Source organism: Heterodontus francisci, chromosome 2 (assembly GCF_036365525.1).
Source record: "Heterodontus francisci isolate sHetFra1 chromosome 2, sHetFra1.hap1, whole genome shotgun sequence".
Classification (NCBI taxonomy): domain Eukaryota; kingdom Metazoa; phylum Chordata; class Chondrichthyes; order Heterodontiformes; family Heterodontidae; genus Heterodontus; species Heterodontus francisci.
Window position 1 is genome coordinate 162,943,122 of NC_090372.1, and position 19,229 is coordinate 162,962,350.

At 47.8% G+C, this 19,229-nt stretch overlaps 1 protein-coding gene across 3 annotated transcripts in view; it reads right to left on the reverse strand.

Annotated features, from left to right (window-relative positions):
- Nucleotides 1–19,229, reverse strand: part of cubn (cubilin (intrinsic factor-cobalamin receptor)) — a 403,204-nt gene that overhangs the window by 147,856 nt on the left and 236,119 nt on the right. For all 3 annotated transcript variants that reach the window (XM_068013312.1, XM_068013303.1, XM_068013322.1), the window contains exons 37-38: nucleotides 4,930–5,108; nucleotides 2,021–2,227 (exon numbers count right to left, since the gene is read on the reverse strand). In XM_068013312.1, the coding sequence (XP_067869413.1) occupies nucleotides 2,021–2,227; nucleotides 4,930–5,108 (386 nt within the window). The remainder of the gene's footprint in view (nucleotides 1–2,020; nucleotides 2,228–4,929; nucleotides 5,109–19,229) is intronic.

The window sequence follows — 19,229 nt, forward strand, 5'->3', positions numbered from 1 at the left end:
AACACTTTTGTTCAGGCTTTAAGGGTGCTCCAGCCACCTGCCTGTTTCAGGCAGCAGCCGACTTGTAATTTGCAAATCAGGATTCTATGATGAACATAGGAGCCCAACACAATTCTGAGGTACCAATGGGCAGCTGAACCAACAGTCCTGCTGCAGGTTGCTCTAAAAACAGGTAAGTTTCTGTTTTTTTTTTTCATTTTAAAGGTTTTATGGGGTTAGAAGACAAAATACAATCTTCCCACCTGCTGCTGGTTCATCCACCCTCTCCCTATGATTGCTGACCCACTTTTACGCCCAACCTCTGTGTCAGGTCCATGAAGAAGATGTCCTGCTCCTCCCCCCAATCTGCAAACATCCTGTGAATGCTAATTCATTGAAAATATCAGGTGGCATAAATGCCTGCCTGATGTCTGTCCAAAATAGAAATTAGCCCCTGGACTTGAGCACATAGTCCAGGCTGTCATTGCAGTTCCGGACTGAAGGAGTGTTGCAAAGTCAGGCACACCTTTCAGATGAGCCACTAAAATGAAGCTTCATCCATCTATTCTGGTGAATATAAAATGGAAGTGCCAGCCTTGGCTCTCTTGGTAGCACTCTTGACTCTGAGTCACAAGCTCAAGTCCCACTCCAGGGTATGAGCACAAAATCTACACTGACACTCCAGTGCAGTACTGAGGGAGTGCTGTACAGTTGGGGTTGCTGTTTTTCGGATGAGACGTTAAATGAGGCCGCATCTGCCTGCTTGGGTGGATGTAAAAGATCCCATGGCCCTATTTCCAATAAGAGCAGTGGAGTTATCCCTGGTGCCCTGGCCCTCTATCAACATCACAAAAGTGAAAAACAGATTATCTGGCCATTATCACATTGCTGTTTGTGGGAGTTTGATGTGTTCACACTCTCTGCCGCGTTTCCTACATTGCAAAAGTACTTCACTGGATGTAAAGCTCTTTGAGATGTCCAGTGGCCATGAAAGACGCTATATAAATGCAAGTCTCTCCTTTTTTACTACTTGAACAGCAGTTAGGAGGGTTCTCTCCACATCCTGGTCAACATTTATTTCTCAATCAACACCACCAAAAATAGATTACCTGCTCACAGAGACATAGAAGAAATTCCAAAACACTGAGAAAAATCCTTCAGAATTTTATATATCTATGTGATAAAAAAGTAATTCAATTTATCCAAATTATAAATGGACAGAACGGTGGAATGCAATCCCCCAAATACTGGGAAAAATCTAGTCATTAAAATGGAATTTGACATATTCAGCTGCCCTGTTTATTTCTCACGAGGTCCAACAACTTTAAAAAAGGTTTCCATATTTTTCAATGTGTTTCAAACATACTAAATTAATTTGCAGGTTTGTTTTAATTGTCCATGAGAGCTTGTTACTTGTGTTTGATTCAGTTATCCAGGCTGACTTAACTCACTTTTAAATGACTGGATTTAAAAAACGGTCCAGGGAGAGTGGCCTAAAGTTAAAGGTCTGCTGCACTTACTTTTAAATTATACCATCAATCTAAATAGCAGCAAAGAAGTGCATGTGCAGATCATCCATGACAAATTGACATGTACAACTTAATTGCATCATTATGTTAGAAACTAATGATGCCACAACTTGCCAAGAATATACAGGACTGGAGTATATATGTGATGCAGCATTTTTACCAGGTGTAGTTAGACAAGTGAGAGTTGCAAAAACTCATGGAAAAACTGGTCTTCCTGGCCAACAAAACCCATCAGTTTTACTTTCACCTGCTCGAGCTACAAGAACTTGTAGTTGAAGAGTGTCCTTGACAACAATTGGGATCTCTCTCTCTCTCTCAGCTGGGTGAATGCTACAAATCTTCAAGAGGAGGAAGAACTTATAGTTTCTTTCAATTGAGATGGAAAATGATAATCTAGATAAGAGCTTCACAGTGTGACTTTAGGATTATCCAATGAAATTAGAATTGGCCTCTGTTTCATTAATTCATAAATAATGTTAGTTCAGCAAGACGCTAATATTTGTTATACTCACCACTTGCATTATATTCTCGAATTTCCACAAAGTCTTTGGTACAATCAGGTGTGTTTTCCAGGTTGAATGCTTCAAAAGTAATGGTGAGATAATGGCCTTCAGGTCCCTCCAGGAACCATTCACATTGAGAATTGTCTGGATAGGATGAAGGATATCCAGGGCTCTGGAGAAATCCACTCTGTGCAGACACCACTCCACCACATGCAGCTAAAGGGAGGAGGATGGAAGAAAAAAAAAAATCCTCATTAAATGCTTTGAGATTATAATTCTTGAAATTTAATTCTAAAAATAATTTACATATAAACCAAGTATTAATCCTCTTAACCTCATGAGCTGCTGTTGCAAAACAAACTCATACACATCAGACTATTGCAATTAGTTCAGGACAGAAATTGTTAAAATAAAAGGTGTTGCTATGGATCCTCGATTTGCCTGCCTTTTTGTGGGATGTATGGAACATTCTTTGTTCTAGAGCTACTCAGGCTCCCTCATTCACCTCTTTCTCAGGTACATTGATGACAGTATCGGTTCCACTTCCTGCTCTCACCCTGAACCGGAAGATTTCATCAACTATACTTCCAATTTCCACCCTCTGTTGCTTTACTGGTCAATCTCTGATTCTGTCTTTCCCTTCCTTGACTTCTCTGTCTCCATTTGTGGGGATAGGCTATCAACTGACATTCATTACAAATCCACTGACTCCCACAGCTACCCTCACTACACTTCTTCACTCCCCAGTTCCTGTAAGGGCTGTATTCCATTCTCCCACTTTCTCCGTCTCCATTGCATATGTTCAGATGATGCAAACTTTCACACGAGCATTTCCAATATGTCTTCATTTTTCGAGGATTCCCCCCACCTTGGTTGACAGGCCCCGCAACCGTGTTTGTTCCATTTCTGCTCTCCGCTCTTCTCCTTCCTCCCAGAACCACGATAGGGCTCGCCTTGCCCTCACCTTCCACCCCACCAGCCTCCGTATTCAACGGATCATCCTCCACCATTTCTTCCACCTCCAGCTTGATGCCGCCACCAAACACATCTTCCCCTCCCCTTTCAGCATCACCCCCAATGCACCCTCCCCTACCCACAGCACCTTTCCAAGCAAGCACAAGAGAAGCAACATCTGCCCTTTTATCTCCTTCTTTCTCACCATCCAAGGCTCCAAACAGTCTTTCCAGGTGAAACAGTGATTTACTTGTACTTTTTTCAATTTAGTATACGGTATTCACTGCTCACGATGTGGTCTCCTCTACACTGGGGAGACCAAATGCAGACTGGTTGACCACTTTGCAGAACAGCTTAATTCAGTGCGCAAGGGTGACCCTGATCTTCCAGTCGGCTGTCAGTTAATTCTCCACTTTGTTCCCAACTCTGACCTTTCTGTTCTTGGCCTGTTGCAGTGTTCCAAAGTAGGTCAACACAAGCTCAAGGAACAGCACTTCATCTTTTGACTGGGCACTTTACAGCCTTCTGGACTCAACATTGAGTTTAACAATTTTAGGCCACAACCTCGGCCCCCATTTTGTTTCCTTTTCCTTTGCTATTTTTTTCTCTCGTTACCTTTACTTTGATTTCGGACAGCAACTATTCAGGATCCTGCCATTCACGCCTTCTCCAGGCACATCTTTAGTTTCTTTAATTGCCCCATTACCACTCCCTTGGGCCTTAAACCATAAAACCTTTCATCATTTAATCTTTTCCGCACTCCATCCTGTCACAGACCTTTCCTTTTGTTCTTCTTCTCACCCTTCCCACTTCCACTTGCTCAAAACCTATTACATTTCTAACTTTTCCCAGTTCTGATGAAAGGTCACAGACCTGCAATGTTAACTCTGTCTCTTTCCACAGATGCTGTCAGATCTGCTAAGTATCGCCAGCATTTTCTGTTTTTATTTCAGATTTCCAGCATCCACAGTATTATGCTTTTACATTGGCGATTAGATATCTGTTTGCATTTCACTGGGATGATATATCATTTGGTTTGGTGTAACTTCAGTGGGAGTCAAATAGAACAGCCTAAAATTAGACCAGGACATGGATATGCTAAATCTGGGCCTTTCATTGAAGTTTTTTCCCTGAAAACTTGGGGGTTGGGCATTCGTCATCCCAAACATGGCCATTATCATAAGGCTGGGGGTGGGGGTTGTGCTCTGGACCTTCAGTAAAACTCTGTGTATTGTCAGTGGAGGTATGTATGGTCAGATTATGCGTACCTATGTGACCACTGATAATTGCTGGGACCAAATGGGGATCTGAGCCAGATCATGACCTGGATCTTTGAAGAAAAGGGCAAATTAAAAATAAAAGAAAAGCAACTCCCCCACAAAGTGGGTGAAGAGACACACTAAGGAACACCACATTATTCTTTGGGATTTCTGGCAGTCTTTAGGCACAATTAATAACCTCAGTTGGCAGGCATCTCGGATACGCTTCTAGTGACGCAGGTACCTGCCACTGGCAGCCAATCAAGGGGCCTCCCTCTGACCCTGAAAAGACTATGAGAGGTCAGTGGTGTTATTACCTGGCAGGTGCAGAATGGCATTTACTGCAAGATGCACCCCATTGTGGATTTGCAGAGCCAAAACTTGAATTTGAAAAATTGTATTGCAAATTAATTCATTTAAAAATAAAGGAAATTGATGCTAGTCTTTCTATATATTGTATACTGTAGAGTTAACAAAGTCATCATACTCCTAGCTCACGGCTTGGCTAGCTGAGATTACATACTGCACTTTCAGCTGCAAGAGCCAGTGCGTCCTGCAGGATTTCATACCCATTGAAACTAGTCATCAATGTTGCACAGCAACATATTCTATCTCATGTCCTTTGAAGAATAAATGAACTACTGATTTATCTCAGAAAACAGTCCATTGCTACAGTTTTAAAGATAATTTATAAAGTTACTATACCTATTGAGTATTTAGCTTTGAATCCTGCATAGCTAGAAATAGCATCAGTCTGGAATCTCACATACATGACACTGCCTGTAGATTTCTGGCGGGGTGGCTTAGTAGATCCACAGAAGTTTCCAATCAGAGGAGCACTCGAAGTAGCTCCATCACGTAGCTCCAGGTAATCAAATGCACATCTAGTACAGAAAATATCAGCCTTGTTAAAGCATCAGGTTTTTTGTGATGGTAAAAGTGTGCATTTTGCTCACATCAACATTTTACATGATTAATATTTCTGACTGACTCATGTATCTTGAAAATGAAGAATTCGAGCTCTCCTTAACCCTCTTCTGTTTAGGGAGGGCAATGGATAGTTCAGGCATATCAACATGGACTAGGATTGTCCCAAGTTCAAGGCTTGGTCCATGCTAAATTAGCTGATCTGGGGTAGTGGAAAGGTACAATTGGTCTCAGAGCCTGTATTAGGGAGGAAAATACATTCAGTGCTCTCCTAACTTATTGTTATCTTGTGACTTCCAGTTGGATGTGCAAATATGTGAAAATTGAGAACAGGATTGGGCTGAGCTGTGATGCACTTTGCAGTCACTCACCATCAAGATAAATAGCAAGAAGAACAATAGCGATATCATTAAGTAAATCGACCTTTTGAGTCTGTTCCACTATTTTGCTATCCAAGGCAGCTCTATCTCTTTAATCCTGAAATTATGTACCTTCCACAATCCTTACTTGATAGCTTTGAACTCCCAAATTCAAGAAGTCTTACTCCTCTGGTGGAAATTCAGTAGAGCAAATCTGGCTGCCTAGATACAAAGATGCAGCCCCATCCCAAAGCTTAGGGTTGGGATCATTTGCATGTTTGGGACAGGACACTCCTGTAGATTTTTATTATACTGTTCTTGCTGTGTATCCTAGTATTCCATTAGATTTTTAAATTGTTTTGTCATGCTATTTGGGCATTCAAAATGACTTGGCGACTATTGCTTGCAGGTCTTTTTCTAGGTCTCCCTGTGCTAATTTCATTCCATTCATTGCACATTAATATATATATATATATATATATACACACACATATAAATACATATATTTAAACTTTTGTACAATATTTCACATTGATCAGTGTCAAACATAATTTACTATTTGTCTGACTATTTGCATAACCAATCTAAATCCTGTTGTAAACATTTGTTGCATTCTCTGGGCTGAATTTTGTATGGTTTGAAGGAGCAAATGTGGAGGTGCGGGTGGCCAAAAATTAAGGACCAACATGCTCACACAGAAACCCAACGTTATGATGTCGGTTCCAGATTTTGTCAGTGATGGGAAAGCTCCAAGGTGGTGTTGCCACCCCGATGTGGCAGGACTGCAATTTAAGTTGGTGAATATTTTGTTTTAATACATCTGCAGTGATCGCAATTTTATGGGGGGTTTTAAATTTCAAAGTAATTCATGACAACGCTACGTCATCGCACACGTCATCAGGATGCGCCGCGGTGCGCACATGCGCAGACGGTCTCATGCCCCCTGCGCATGCGCTGCGGTCCGGCTTGCCAGGACCGCTTTGCACATGCGCAGACGACACGGTACGCGCATGCGCACACAGACTCCTCATCTCTGCGCGTGCGCTGCGGTCCGACCTGCCAGGACCGTTGTGCGCATGCGCAGATGACGTCATCGCGTTATTTCGTCTTCCTCGCCGACGCGCCAGGTTGGCCTCTGCGCATGCGTCAAAGCTTCGGCGCGACTTTTTGAAAGTGGAAGGAGGAGAGGTTTCGTCGGGCATTTTCTCGCATTTTATCTGAATTATTTATTCGTTTTGGAGACTTGCTTCATTTTTATTTGACACAGGAGATTGTTCCAAGGTAAGTTGCTCTGCCTTTGTAAGTTGCTCTGAAAACATTTCCATTGTCTGGGCCACCGCATGTTCTCCAGTCCCTGTTGTAAATTGCTCTGAAAACATTTCCATTGTCTGGGCCACCGCATGTTCTCCAGTCCCTGTTGTGAGTTGCTCTGAAAACATTTCCATTGTCTGGGCCACCGCATGTTCTCCAGCCCCTGTTGTGAGTTGCTCTGAAAACATTTCCATTGTCTGGGCCACCGCATGTTCTCCAGCCCCTGTTGTGAGTTGCTCTGAAAACATTTCCATTGGCTGGGCCACCGCATGTTCTCCAGCCCCTGTTGTGAGTTGCTCTGAAAACATTTCCATTGTCTGGGCCACCGCATGTTCTCCAGTCCCTGTTGTAAATTGCTCTGAAAACATTTCCATTGGCTGGGCCACCGCATGTTCTCCAGCCCCTGTTGTGAGTTGCTGTGTGCAGGCAGTACATGTGCTGCAACCTACCGTCTTAACGGTCACTTTCGTTTTTGTAACGTTTTAATGGAGTGCATTCTGTATTTCTCATCTCATCTCATCTTTCCCGTGTGGTCCCTTAATAGCCTTCCTGAACCTCACAACGTCAGTAGATTCCACAGAGCAGTTCCTTGCCACCTTCACAACCCAGGAGTTCGAGCGTTATGACGACTTCAGCAGTAAACTTGAGATGTTTCGACAGGTAGCATGGTCTGCAGGTACATCCTGTGATGTGCCTTGTTATGTTTCACTATGTTAACAATGCTATTTAAATGCGCTTTACTGTTGTGCTGACAGGCAACGGGGAGTCTATTTAAAAAAGTGAGCAGCCATACGCTTGAGAGGGAAAACAAGAGACGGCGAGTCGAAATTCCCATCCGCTTTAAGTATGCCTCAGTGAGGCTGTGCTGTGTACACTATGGGCAGCCATGTATCCGTTCCACTGGAGTGAGACCGAATCAGAGGTAGGTGCTGCGGTCACTACATTTCCACTTGTGTAGCTTGTCAGTCCTGTAAAACTGTTCCTTGATGTGCATTGAACCAAGATTCGATTTGCAGTATCAATACATCTCGTCAGTGAGATCCTGTGCCCACAAAGCCACGCGCATACCGCCCCCGTGTCTACGGACTGCCTTTGTTGTGATTTCCTGGATAGACCAATGGCTGGGCGATCACCTCAGCGCAACCTCCTCTGGACTGCGAAACAGGTGCGCACCAGATGTTGGGACCTTGTCATGGTGCACATGTAAACTGCTGCCAGCAACACACCTGGAGATGGCTGGCGTTTTCGTGAGGGCACGAGGCACGTGGGGCGTGCTCATTGAATGTCTGTTATTTTTCAGGTATCTCGCCCTGGGCTGTGAGGTCTTCATCAGTGTGAAATTCAATACGACCAAGAACAAACTGTATGTCAGCTCCTACCATCTTGTACATACCGGTCATGTTTTGCATCCAGAATGTTTACGCTTCTATGCAAGGAGACGACAACTGAACCACAATGAAAGGCAGAAGGTAGAAGAGTTGGTCAAGCTGCAGGCTGGGAACAAACAGCTGAAGGATTATATCGAGCGTTCATTCAATAAGACCGTGACCCTTAGTGACATTAGAAATGTAAAATCCCGGCTCAAGACAGGGGATGACAGCATGGATGCGCTGTGTGATACGCTGGAGAAGATTCAGCAGGACGGGGCTGCAGTGCGGGTTGGCCTGCAGGGAAGCAGCATCCTCTATATTGCCTTCATGACACCAGCCATGAAGGTCCACATGCAGGCCTTTCCCGAACTGCTGTTCATGGACGGAACGTACAAGGTGAACAAATGCGGCTACCCTCTGTACCAAGTGATGGTGCAGGACAATGTTGGTAGGGGCAGGGCTGTGTTCTATGCCATGGTGAGGAATGAGACGGCTCAGATGCTGGACGAGATTGTGGGTGTTTTTGTTGATTTCATGGGATCCAGCGCCTGCCGCGTGAGATCAGCCATTGTAGATAAAGACATCAATGAGATCAATGCGATCAGAAAGCATCTCCCAGCTGCAACGGTTCTCCTCTGTCAGTTCCATGTGATGCAGAGCATGAGGAGGAAGATCAGCAGCTACCCACTGAATGGTGAACTGAGGGATCAGTTGTTTATGATCTGCAAGGAAATGGTTCATGCACCTTTGGAGGAGAAGCTCACAAGTTGTGTAGAAAGGATTGGACACCTCTACCCACCCCTGCAGGACTACCTGCTTACAAACTGGATTCCACAGAAGGAGATGTGGGCAGCATGTTCACGCAGTAAAGTCCTAACGTTTGGGAACAACACCAACAATCGCATTGAGTCAGAGAATGGCAAGATAAAGCACCTGCTCCACTCCTCCTCATCCATGTAGGAATGCATCTCAGCGCTGATCTTCCAAAATAGTGTCCTGGATCGGGAGCGTGCCGATTACACATTCCTGCAGGGAGCCTCTTTCAAGCGCATCACAGAGGCGCCAGCAGATCTGCAATCATTTTACACGGGATTCACCGGTCATGCTATGAAGCTGATGCATCAGGATCATAGCCACATTCAGCAAGTACATGTCAAGGAGCAGGATGAAGGCACAGTGACTGTGATTTCTGGCGCCAAACAGTACACACTGCAGATACATGATGGCCAGGCTACCTGCAGCTGCATCTTCTCCATTCAGACTTTGTTGCCCTGCAAACATGCTGTTGTTGTGCAGAGGCATCTGGGTCTGCCTTTGGACAGGCTCGCCCCCAATTGTCGCTGGCGTGCATCTCAGACACCAACGACGACAGGCATGGCTGCTGCCATTGTGATTACAGAGGAACAGCCAAGGCCCCTCAGCCACAATGAAAAATACCGCTTGCTTTCAGATCAATTGTACCAGCTACAACAGGCCGTTCTGCAGAGTGGAACGGCAGCATTCATGAGGAGACTGGACTGGCTGCGGCAACAGACTCTCCGCTGGCAGCAAGGACTGGCTGATGAGATGGAGCCATTTACTATGCCCAACAATTGCCCGGAAGCACCTTCGGATGGAGGTGGCCGCACGCTGGACATCAGTCACGTGTCACAAACCCTGGATCCTGAGCGTCTCACCCCCTGGCCTAATGATCTGATGGACCATACATATGCCTGCCTGTTCAAATCTCCACTTCCCCTACCTGCGGTACCCTCTTCTTGCTGCTCTTTTACACAGTCACCTGCTCCTACACCCATCAGGGCAGTGCACATGGGCACACAGTTACCTGCTCCTACACCCATCAGAGCAGTGCACATGGGCACACAGTTACCTGCTCCTACACCCATCAGAGCAGTGCACATGGGCACACAGTTACCTGCTCCTACACCCATCAGAGCAGTGCTCATGGACACACAGTTACCTGCTCCTACACCCATCAGAGCAGTGCACATGGGCACACAGTTACCTGCTCCTACACCCATCAGGGCAGTACACATGGACACACAGTTACCTGCTCCTACACCCATCAGAGCAGTGCTCATGGACACACAGTTACCTGCTCCTACAACCATCAGAGCAGTGCTCATGGACACACAGCCACCTGTTACCCCATCCGACGTTGAAACAACCATGCAGAGCCTTGTGAGACTCCGCAATTGCCAGTTGCTGCCTGTCAAGCAGAGAGGGCGTCCAAAGGGGTCAAGCACTTGGGGAACATTCAGCAAGAAGAGACTGAGCACTAAAAGAAACAAGCATGCCGTGTCCAGTGGTAGCAGAAATGTGAATGCTCTTGCTGTGAACACAACTGGTGATAGTAGTAGGCAGGATTAAATGGGAATGGATGGGAAGATGCACGAGTAACATAACCACTAGCAGGGAACTGCTGGGCTAAATGGCCAGCTTTATGTTCATAGCCCAAAAGAAATGTGCTTCTTTTCCAGCACCCTCACATCATTCATGTTTTCCCTGAGAGCAGCATTGAACCATCACGAGATAGAGGCAGTTACATCATCCTGACTCCTACAGCTGAGGTGGGTACTAAGTGATTCATTGGCGGTGTTATCAGTACATGCCTTTACCGCAGAACACAAAGCATGCTCAACAGTAATTCCATTGGAGGGAGGGAAGCTCTGACACTGATGTTCTTTCCTTATTTTCTTTCATGTAAAACGTGCCCTTGAGAAAACAGTCCTTGACACTTAAGGACGGCATTCAAGCAAAGGAGGCAGTGCGGGAGAGGACGCAAGGATGTGCTGATTCCTGCATCTGAGGTGGGTAATAAGTGCTTCATTGGCGACGTTATCAATTGGTGCCTTCACTGCAGAACTTAAAAAGGTGTGCGCAACAGTAATTTCAGTGGATGGAGGGAGGCAAGCTCTGACTCTGATTTGCTTTATTTCTTTTCATGTAAAACATGCCGTCAAGAAAACAATCCTTGAGACTTAAGGTCAGCATTCAAGCAACGAAGGCAACTGGATCATGCTGCGGAGCTCGTCACGATGTGGAAAGGAACATTGTATTTATGGATGAATTGGGAATGCAAATTGGGATGCGCTTGGGGAACATTCACCAAGAATAGACTGAGCTCAGACTCTTGTGACTTTGCCTTCTTCACATGGACAATACAGTAGTGGAATAGAGAGCCAAGCGTTCATTCACCACAAGGCTCTCCAGGAACAATCTCTTTAGCTGTGCATAGCAGAGACTCGGCCTGTCTGTCTAACCGGAATGCTGGAAACACAACACTCATGTATCCATGCACAGCAGTTCCTCGGATACTTAATGAACTTAATAAAACTTTTCAATAATTAAACCCAGAATTGTTGAGGTTTTGTTTTGCATGCTATTTCCCCGACTTTGCAACTGCACTTCAGATATTCAACTATGGTGGGGGGGTAGAGGGGGGGGTGGGTGAAGAGGGGGAGGGGTGGGGAGAGCGGGGAGGGGTGGGGAGAGGGAGCATGCAAAATGCAGGGACCAAACAGTTGCAATGCCTGAAGTACTGAGGAGAAGTAGAGAAAGCAACTGGGTAGGGGAGAAAGCAACTGGATTGAGCATCCGCAGCTGGAGGGAACGGCTGAATGGAGAGGGCCAGAAGCGAGAGGCCGTAGAGAGCCGCGGGGAGCGAGCGTGCGAAGACCTTGGTGTCACCGGGTCCAGGGACTGGCCAGTAAGTCTTTTGCTGTTGTGTTTATGGCGCATGCACAGAAAAAGGCACTCCTCTTCCGTTCTGCTGCTCCCCCCCCCCCACTCTCTCCCCTTCCTCCCTCTCCCCCCAGCTCTCCCCCTCCCCCCTTCCTTACCCCTCCCTCTCCCTCTTTCACCCCCCCTCCCCCCTCTCCGTCTTTCTCTCCCTCCCCCTCTTTCTCCCCCCCTCCCTCTCCCTCTTTCTCCCCCTCCCCCCTTCCTTACCCCTCCCTCTCCCTCTTTCTTCCCCCCCTCCCTCTTTCTTCCCCCCTCCCTCTTTCTCTCTCCCTCTTTCTCCCCCTCCCTGTCCCTCTTTCTCCCCCTCTTTCTCCCCCCCTCCCTCTCCCTCTTTCTCCCCCTCCCCCCTTCCTTACCCCTCCCTCTCCCTCTTTCTCCCCCCCTCCCCTCCCTCTTTCTCCCCCTCCCTCTTTCTCTCCCTCTCTTTCTCCCCCTCTCCCTCTTTCTCCCCCCTCCCTCTCCCTCTTTCTCCCCCTCCCTCTCCCTCTTTCTCCCCCCTCCCTCTCCCTCTTTCTCCCCCTCTCCCTCTCCCTCTTTCTCCCCCTCTCCCTCTCCCTCTTTCTCCCCCTCTCCCTCTCCCTCTTTCTCCCCCTCTCCCTCTTTCACCCCCTCTCCCTCTCCCTCTTTCTCTCCCCCTCTCCCTCTTTCTCCCCCTCCCTCTTTCTCCTCCCCTCCCTCTTTCTCCTCCCCTCCCTCTTTCTCCTCCCCCCCCTCCCTCTCCCTCTTTCTCCACCCCCCCCCTACCCCGGAGACCGCTGGTCTCCCCGCGCTGCTCTCCCCGGCCCCCGCGCTGCTGTCCCCGGCCCCCGCGCTGATCTCCCCGGCCCGCTCCACTTTCTCACTCCGGCCATTGTATTCTGCCACGTGTTTGTCAGGTTTCATCTCTGTGATTTTTTGAGCAGCGCCATCTTTAGTCCTGGCAGCTGCAACAGTCGCAGGCTGTGACGTTTTCGTGGCACATGCTGTATCTGCGCATGTGCCAAAACAGCGCCACCTACCGATCGCGTTGTCAACAATTGCGGTCTTTAAATTTAGTCAACGGTGTGTGGGGATCTCGCACCTTTTGATCCCCAGCCATTTAAAGGTAGCGACATCGAGATGAGGCCTCAGTGACGCTGCGGGAAAGCAGCTATGGGGAGCAATAGATGAAGAAAGAGTGGGGAGTGGAAGTCATGTTGGCCTGCAGTGTTGGGCACTCTGCTCGGGTGGGCAATCTCTCAGGTGCAAGGGTCCAGTAGGGTCGATCTCGGGTACTGAGCTAACTGCAAGAGTGGGGACTGAGGGCCATTAGCATGTATTCCGCGAGGATTAGCAAAGGGAAAGGTACCAAGACAAGTTCATCTTTGCAAAGACAGCACCCTGGAGGGCTACTGATCAGTTGGCATGGGTCTCATACACCCAGTCTTTGTGGGCCCTCATGCTGCACAGCAGCAACTCAGAGGGAGGGAGGCCCAGGAGGCAGCTGCACCCACCTGTAAAGCTCCAAGAGGAGAGCGGTAGCAGCTGGCCATGCCAAGAAGGGCTTACCCACACTACAGAGCGAACCGGACCCACCTCAGCTATCTCCAAATGTTTGAGAGGCAGTGTCAGCAAAGACTGTGGCTCTTCAGGGAGGCTGTCACTGACTTATGCACCATGCTGCAGGACGGGTTGTGACCCACGTGCTTCAGTGGACACCCAATGCCCGTGGCCCTGAAGATCACTGTGGCACTCAATTTCTAGGCATCTGGCTCTTTCCAGGGATCCACCAGGGACATGTGTGGGTCTCCCAGGCAGCAGTCCACCACTGTATCAAGGAGGTGACCTGTTCAAGTGGGCTGGTGACTATGTGAATTACCGGACTGACCACGACAGTCAGCCAGAGATAGCCATTGGGTTCAGGGCCATTGCTGGATTCCCCTGGGTGCAAGGTGTCATCAGCTTTGCACATGTGGCCATCAAGGCTCCCTTGGAGAAGCCACCTTCATCAACAGGAAGAGCTTCCATTCAATTAACGTTCAACTGGTGTCCAAACAGTGAAAGTCTTTCCTGCAGGTCTGTGCCTGCTTCCCAGGAAGCAGCCATGACACCTACATATTTCGACAGTCCCAGGTGTCACAGGTTTTCAGGCTCACTGTTTGCCTTCAGGGATGGAAGCGGGGGGCTCAGTGTTGGGCTGAAAAGATGGGGTGAATGCCGCCTCTGCCTTTCCTCGCCACCAGCCCCACCCCCCCCCCCCAACCCCCCCACCACCACACCCCCCACCCGCACCGGAGTGATTCTCTGGTCTTTGTCATTCAAAGTTTTAAGAGGTGGGATCCTCGTCCCTTCAAAGATTAAAGATTAAAAAAGCCAGCACTGCAGAGGCCTCAGACCCAGACCCAGACCCAGCGGTGGAACCCCGGAACAGAGGTAGGTGGGGCAGGGTCGCTGGGGCCAGTCTGTTCCACCCAGGGGAAGGGGGGTTCCTGGGGGTAAAGTTGTTCCCGGTGGGAATCTTGCGTGGGCCACTAATTGCCAAGAGAGAAGGGACCCCCCCCCACCAACCCCAAGCCTTCAGGAGGGTGCCTTGCCCCACCCCCCCCCCACCCCTGCCGCTAGTGGGATCCCAGTCGTGGTGGGAAGAGGCCCTTAACTAGCTGTTAATAGGCCACGTAAGGGCCTCAATTTACCTCTGGGTGAGAAGGCTGTCGTCAGTTATCCCACCCACGGCAAGATTGCTGGATGACAGGGAGGTGATGAGCCCTCTGGCCCACCGTCCTCCCGCCACCTGTTATGATATTCCATGCCTCCCCTGCCTCCGATCCCCCCTCGGGGTGGAGGGTGGGCCTGTAAAATCCCGCCCCCAGAGCGCCCTGAAGGGTGTCCCCAGATGTGGAGATCAGCCTCTCCTTCTCCCTTTCAAGGCTCATCTGTACCTCCCTGTTGACCAGAGAAGGACGAGAACCTGAAGAAGACCCCAGGCATTTTGTTCTTCTCTCACCTTGCCCCTGCTGATTTGAACTCATAGCCAAGGCGAGGTGTGCAGGTCTGCCCGCATCCGTAGAATCTGGCTCTTCATGATGAAGAAAGCCATGCACTCACATGCCCGACACATGACAGCACTCATGGCATTGATGGACTCCTCCACCATCAGCTCATGGCTGTGCATTTCCTGCGGTATCTTGGCCAGATATTCCTTCACCTCTCTCTGCAACTTCTGAATGCCCTAGGCTGTGGACGCCAGAGGCTTGTCGTCAGCCTGGGGCTCAGCATGGGATGGCTACCCAAAGTCTAACTGTCAGTGGCCTCCGCTGTCACAGCCTCTGTCAGCTGCTCGGGGGCATGTGTATGGTGCTCTCACCATTTTGCGACCCTGAATCTAAGTCTGAGCGCATACCCACCAAGGTGAAAGTATCTGTGCTGGTGGAAGATGCAGGAGAATAATGTGACGGTGCATCCTCTGAGTGTTCCTCCTCCTCCTCAGAGGTGGATGGCCAGCTCCTGTCGCAGCGGCTGTGCTTGCCTCTGCCATTCGATGAACTGCATGAGAGAGCACAACCATTTTTGGGTTAGTTTGTGCAGTTCTCCTCATGCTAACCATGTGTGATGTGGATCTCCAGTAGTGAGGTGGGGGACACATGAACACAATCTGCACTCTCTAGTGCGAACACTCCAGTCTCACAGTCTGCAAATGAAAGGCCGCCCTGGGCCCTGCTAGGGCCAGCGTCTCCTCCTCAGCCAACATCAGAGGATGAAGATGAAGACCAATCCTTGAGGTCTCCCTGGTGTTACAGGGTTGTAGACTCATTTATGCAATTGAAGGAAGCCATTCAGCCCATTGAGTCCATGCCGGCTCTCCACAGAGCAATCCAGTCAGTCCCACTCCCCTGCTTGATCCCTGTTGCCCTGCAAGTTTCTTTCCTTCAAGTGTGCATCCAATTTCCTTTTGAAATCATTGATTGTCTCTGCTGCCACCATTCTCATGGGCAGCAAGTTCCAGGTCATTACCACTTGCTGCGTAAAAAAAGAGTTCATCCTCATATTCCCCCTGCATCTCTTGCCCAAAACCTTCAATCTGTGCCGCTAGTCCTTGTACCATTTGGTAATGGGAACAGTTTTTCCTTGTCTAACTTAGCAAAGCCTGTCATAATCTTGTACATCTCTATCAAATCTCCCGTCAATCTCTTTTGCTCCAGGGATAACAACTCCAGCTTTTCCAACCTAACCTTGTAACTAAAATCCCTCATCCCTGAAACCATTCTGGTAAACCGCCAATGCACCCTCTCAAGGACCCTCATATCCTTCCTCAAGTAGGGTGACCAGCACTGGATGCAATATTTCAAGTTGGAGACTAACAAGAGCTTTATAAACGTTCAGCATAACTTCCCTGTTTTTGTGCTCTATGCCTCTACTTATGAAGCTCAAGATCCCATATGGTTGCTAACCACACTCTCAATATATCCTGCCACCTTCAAAGATCAATGCACATGGACCCCCAGCTCCCTCTGTTCCTACACACTCTCAAGAACTGATAATTAAGTCTATATTGCCTCACCCTATTCCTTCTCCCAAAATACATGACCTCACATGCCTCTGTATTAAATTCATCTGCCACTTACGAACGTAAATATGACCATACAAATTAGGAGCTGGAGTAGGCCATTAGGCCCCTCGAGCCTGCTCTGCCATTTAAGCACTTAGGTGAGCACAAGGTGAGCACTTTGGTGATAGCGATCACAATTCGGTTAGGTTTACCTTAGCGATGGGCAGGGCCAGGTATATACCGCAGGGCAAGAATTATAGCTGGGGGAAAGGAAATTATGATGCGATTAGGCAAGATTTAGGATGCGTAGGATGGGGAAGGAAACTGCAGGGGATGGGCACAATCGAAATGTGGAGCTTATTCAAGGAGCAGCTACTGCGTGTCCTTGATAAGTATGTACCTGTCAGGCAGCGAGGAAGTTGTCAAGCGAGGGAGCAGTGGTTTAATAAAGAAGTCGAAGCGCTTGTCAAGAGGAAGAAGAAGGCTTATGTTAGGATGAGACGTGAAAGCTCAGTTAGGGCGCTTGAGAGTTACAAGCTAGCCAGGAAAGATCTAAAGGGAGAGCGAAGAAGAGCGAGGAGAGGACACGAGAAGTCATTGGCGGATAGGATCAAGGAAAACCCTAAGGCTTTCTATAGGTATATCAGGAATAAAAGAATGACTAGAGTTAGATTAGGGCCAATCAAGGATAGTAGTGGGAAGTTGTGTGTGGAATCAGAGGAGATAGGGGAAGCATTAAATGAATATTTTTCGTCAGTATTTACAGTAGAGAAAGAAAATGTTGTCGAGGAGAATACTGAGATACAGACTACTAGGCTAGATGGGATTGAGGTTCACAAGGAGGAGGTGTTAGCAATTTTGGAAAGTGTGAAAATAGATAAGTCCCCTGGGCCAGATGGGATTTATCCTAGGATTCTCTGGGAAGCCAGGGAGGGGATTGCAGAGCCTTTGTCCTTGATCTTTATGTCATCATTGTCGACAGGAATAGTGCCGGAAGACTGGAGGATAGCAAATGTCGTCCCCTTGTTCAAGAAGGGGAGTAGAGACAGCCCTGGTAATTATAGACCTGTGAGCCTTACTTCGGTTGTGGGTAAAATGTTGGAAAAGATTATAAGAGATAGGATTTATAATCATCTTGAAAAGAATAAGTTCATTAGCAATAGTCAGCACGGTTTTGTGAAGGGTAGGTCATGCCTCACAAACCTTATTGAGTTTTTCGAGAAGGTGACCAAACAGGTGGATGAGGGTAAAGCAGTGGATGTGGTGTATATGGATTTCAGTAAGGCGTTTGATAAGGTTCCCCACGGTAGGCTATTGCAGAAAATACGGAAGTATGGGATTGAAGGTGATTTAGAGCTTTGGATCAGAAATTGGCTAGCTGAAAGAAGACAGAGGGTGGTGGTTGATGGCAAATGTTCATCCTGGAGTTTAGTTACTAGTGGTGTACCGCAAGGATCTGTCTTGGGCCCACTGCTGTTTGTCATTTTTATAAATGACCTGGATGAGAGTGTAGAAGGGTGGGTTAGTAAATTTGCGGATGACACGAAGGTCGGTGGAGTTGTGGATAGTGCCGAAGGATGTTGTAGGTTACAGAGGGACATAGATAGGCTGAAGAGCTGGGCTGAGAGATGGCAAATGGAGTTTAACGCGGAAAAGTGTGAGGTGATTCACTTTGGAAGGAGTAACAGGAATGCAGAGTACTGGGCTAATGGGAAGATTCTTGGTAGTGTAGATGAACAGAGAGATCTTGGTGTCCAGGTACATAAATCCCTGAAAGTTGCCACCCAGGTTAATAGGGCTGTTAAGAAGGCATATGGTGTGTTAGCTTTTATTAGTAGGGGGATCGAGTTTCGGAACCACGAGGTCATGCTGCAGCTGTACAAAACTCTGGTGCGGCTGCACCTGGAGTATTGCGTGCAGTTCTGGTCACCGCATTATAGGAAGGATGTGGAAGCTTTGGAAAGGGTGCAGAGGAGATTTACTAGGATGTTGCCTGGTATGGAGGGAAGGTCTTACGAGGAAAGGCTGAGGGACTTGAGGTTGTTTTCGTTAGAGAGAAGGAGGAGGAGAGGTGACTTAATAGAGACATATAAGATAATCAGAGGGTTAGATAGGGTGGATAGTGAGAGTCTTTTTCCCCGGATGGTGATGACAAACACGAGGGACATAGCTTTAAGTTGAGGGGTGATAGATATAGGACAGATGTTAGAGGTAGTTTCTTTACTCAGAGAGTAGTAGGGGCGTGGAACGCCCTGCCTGCAACAGTAGTGGACTCGCCAACTTTAAGGGCATTTAAGTGGTCATTGGATAGACATATGGATGAAAATGGAATAGTGTAGGTCAGATGGTTTCACAGGTCGGCGCAACATCGAGGGCCGAAGGGCCTGTACTGCGCTGTAATGTTCTATGTTCTATGTTAAGAAGATCATGGCTAATTTGATTGTGACCTCAACTCCACATTCCTGTCTACCCCCAATAACCATCATGTCCTTGCTTATCAAGAATCTATCTACTTCTGCCTTAAAAATACTCATGCACTCTGCTTCCACTGCCTTTGGAGGAAGAGAGTTCCAGAGACTCAGGACCGTCTGAGAGAAAAAATTTCTCCTCATTTCTGTCTTAAATGGGCAACCCGCGACCACTTATTTTTAAACAGTGACCCCTAGTTCTAGGGTCACTGACCTGAAAAGTTAACTCTGCTTCTCTCTCCACAGATGCTGCCAGACCTGCTGAGTATTTCCAGCATTTCGTGTATTTACTGCCCCTAGTTCTAGATTCTCTCACAAGGGG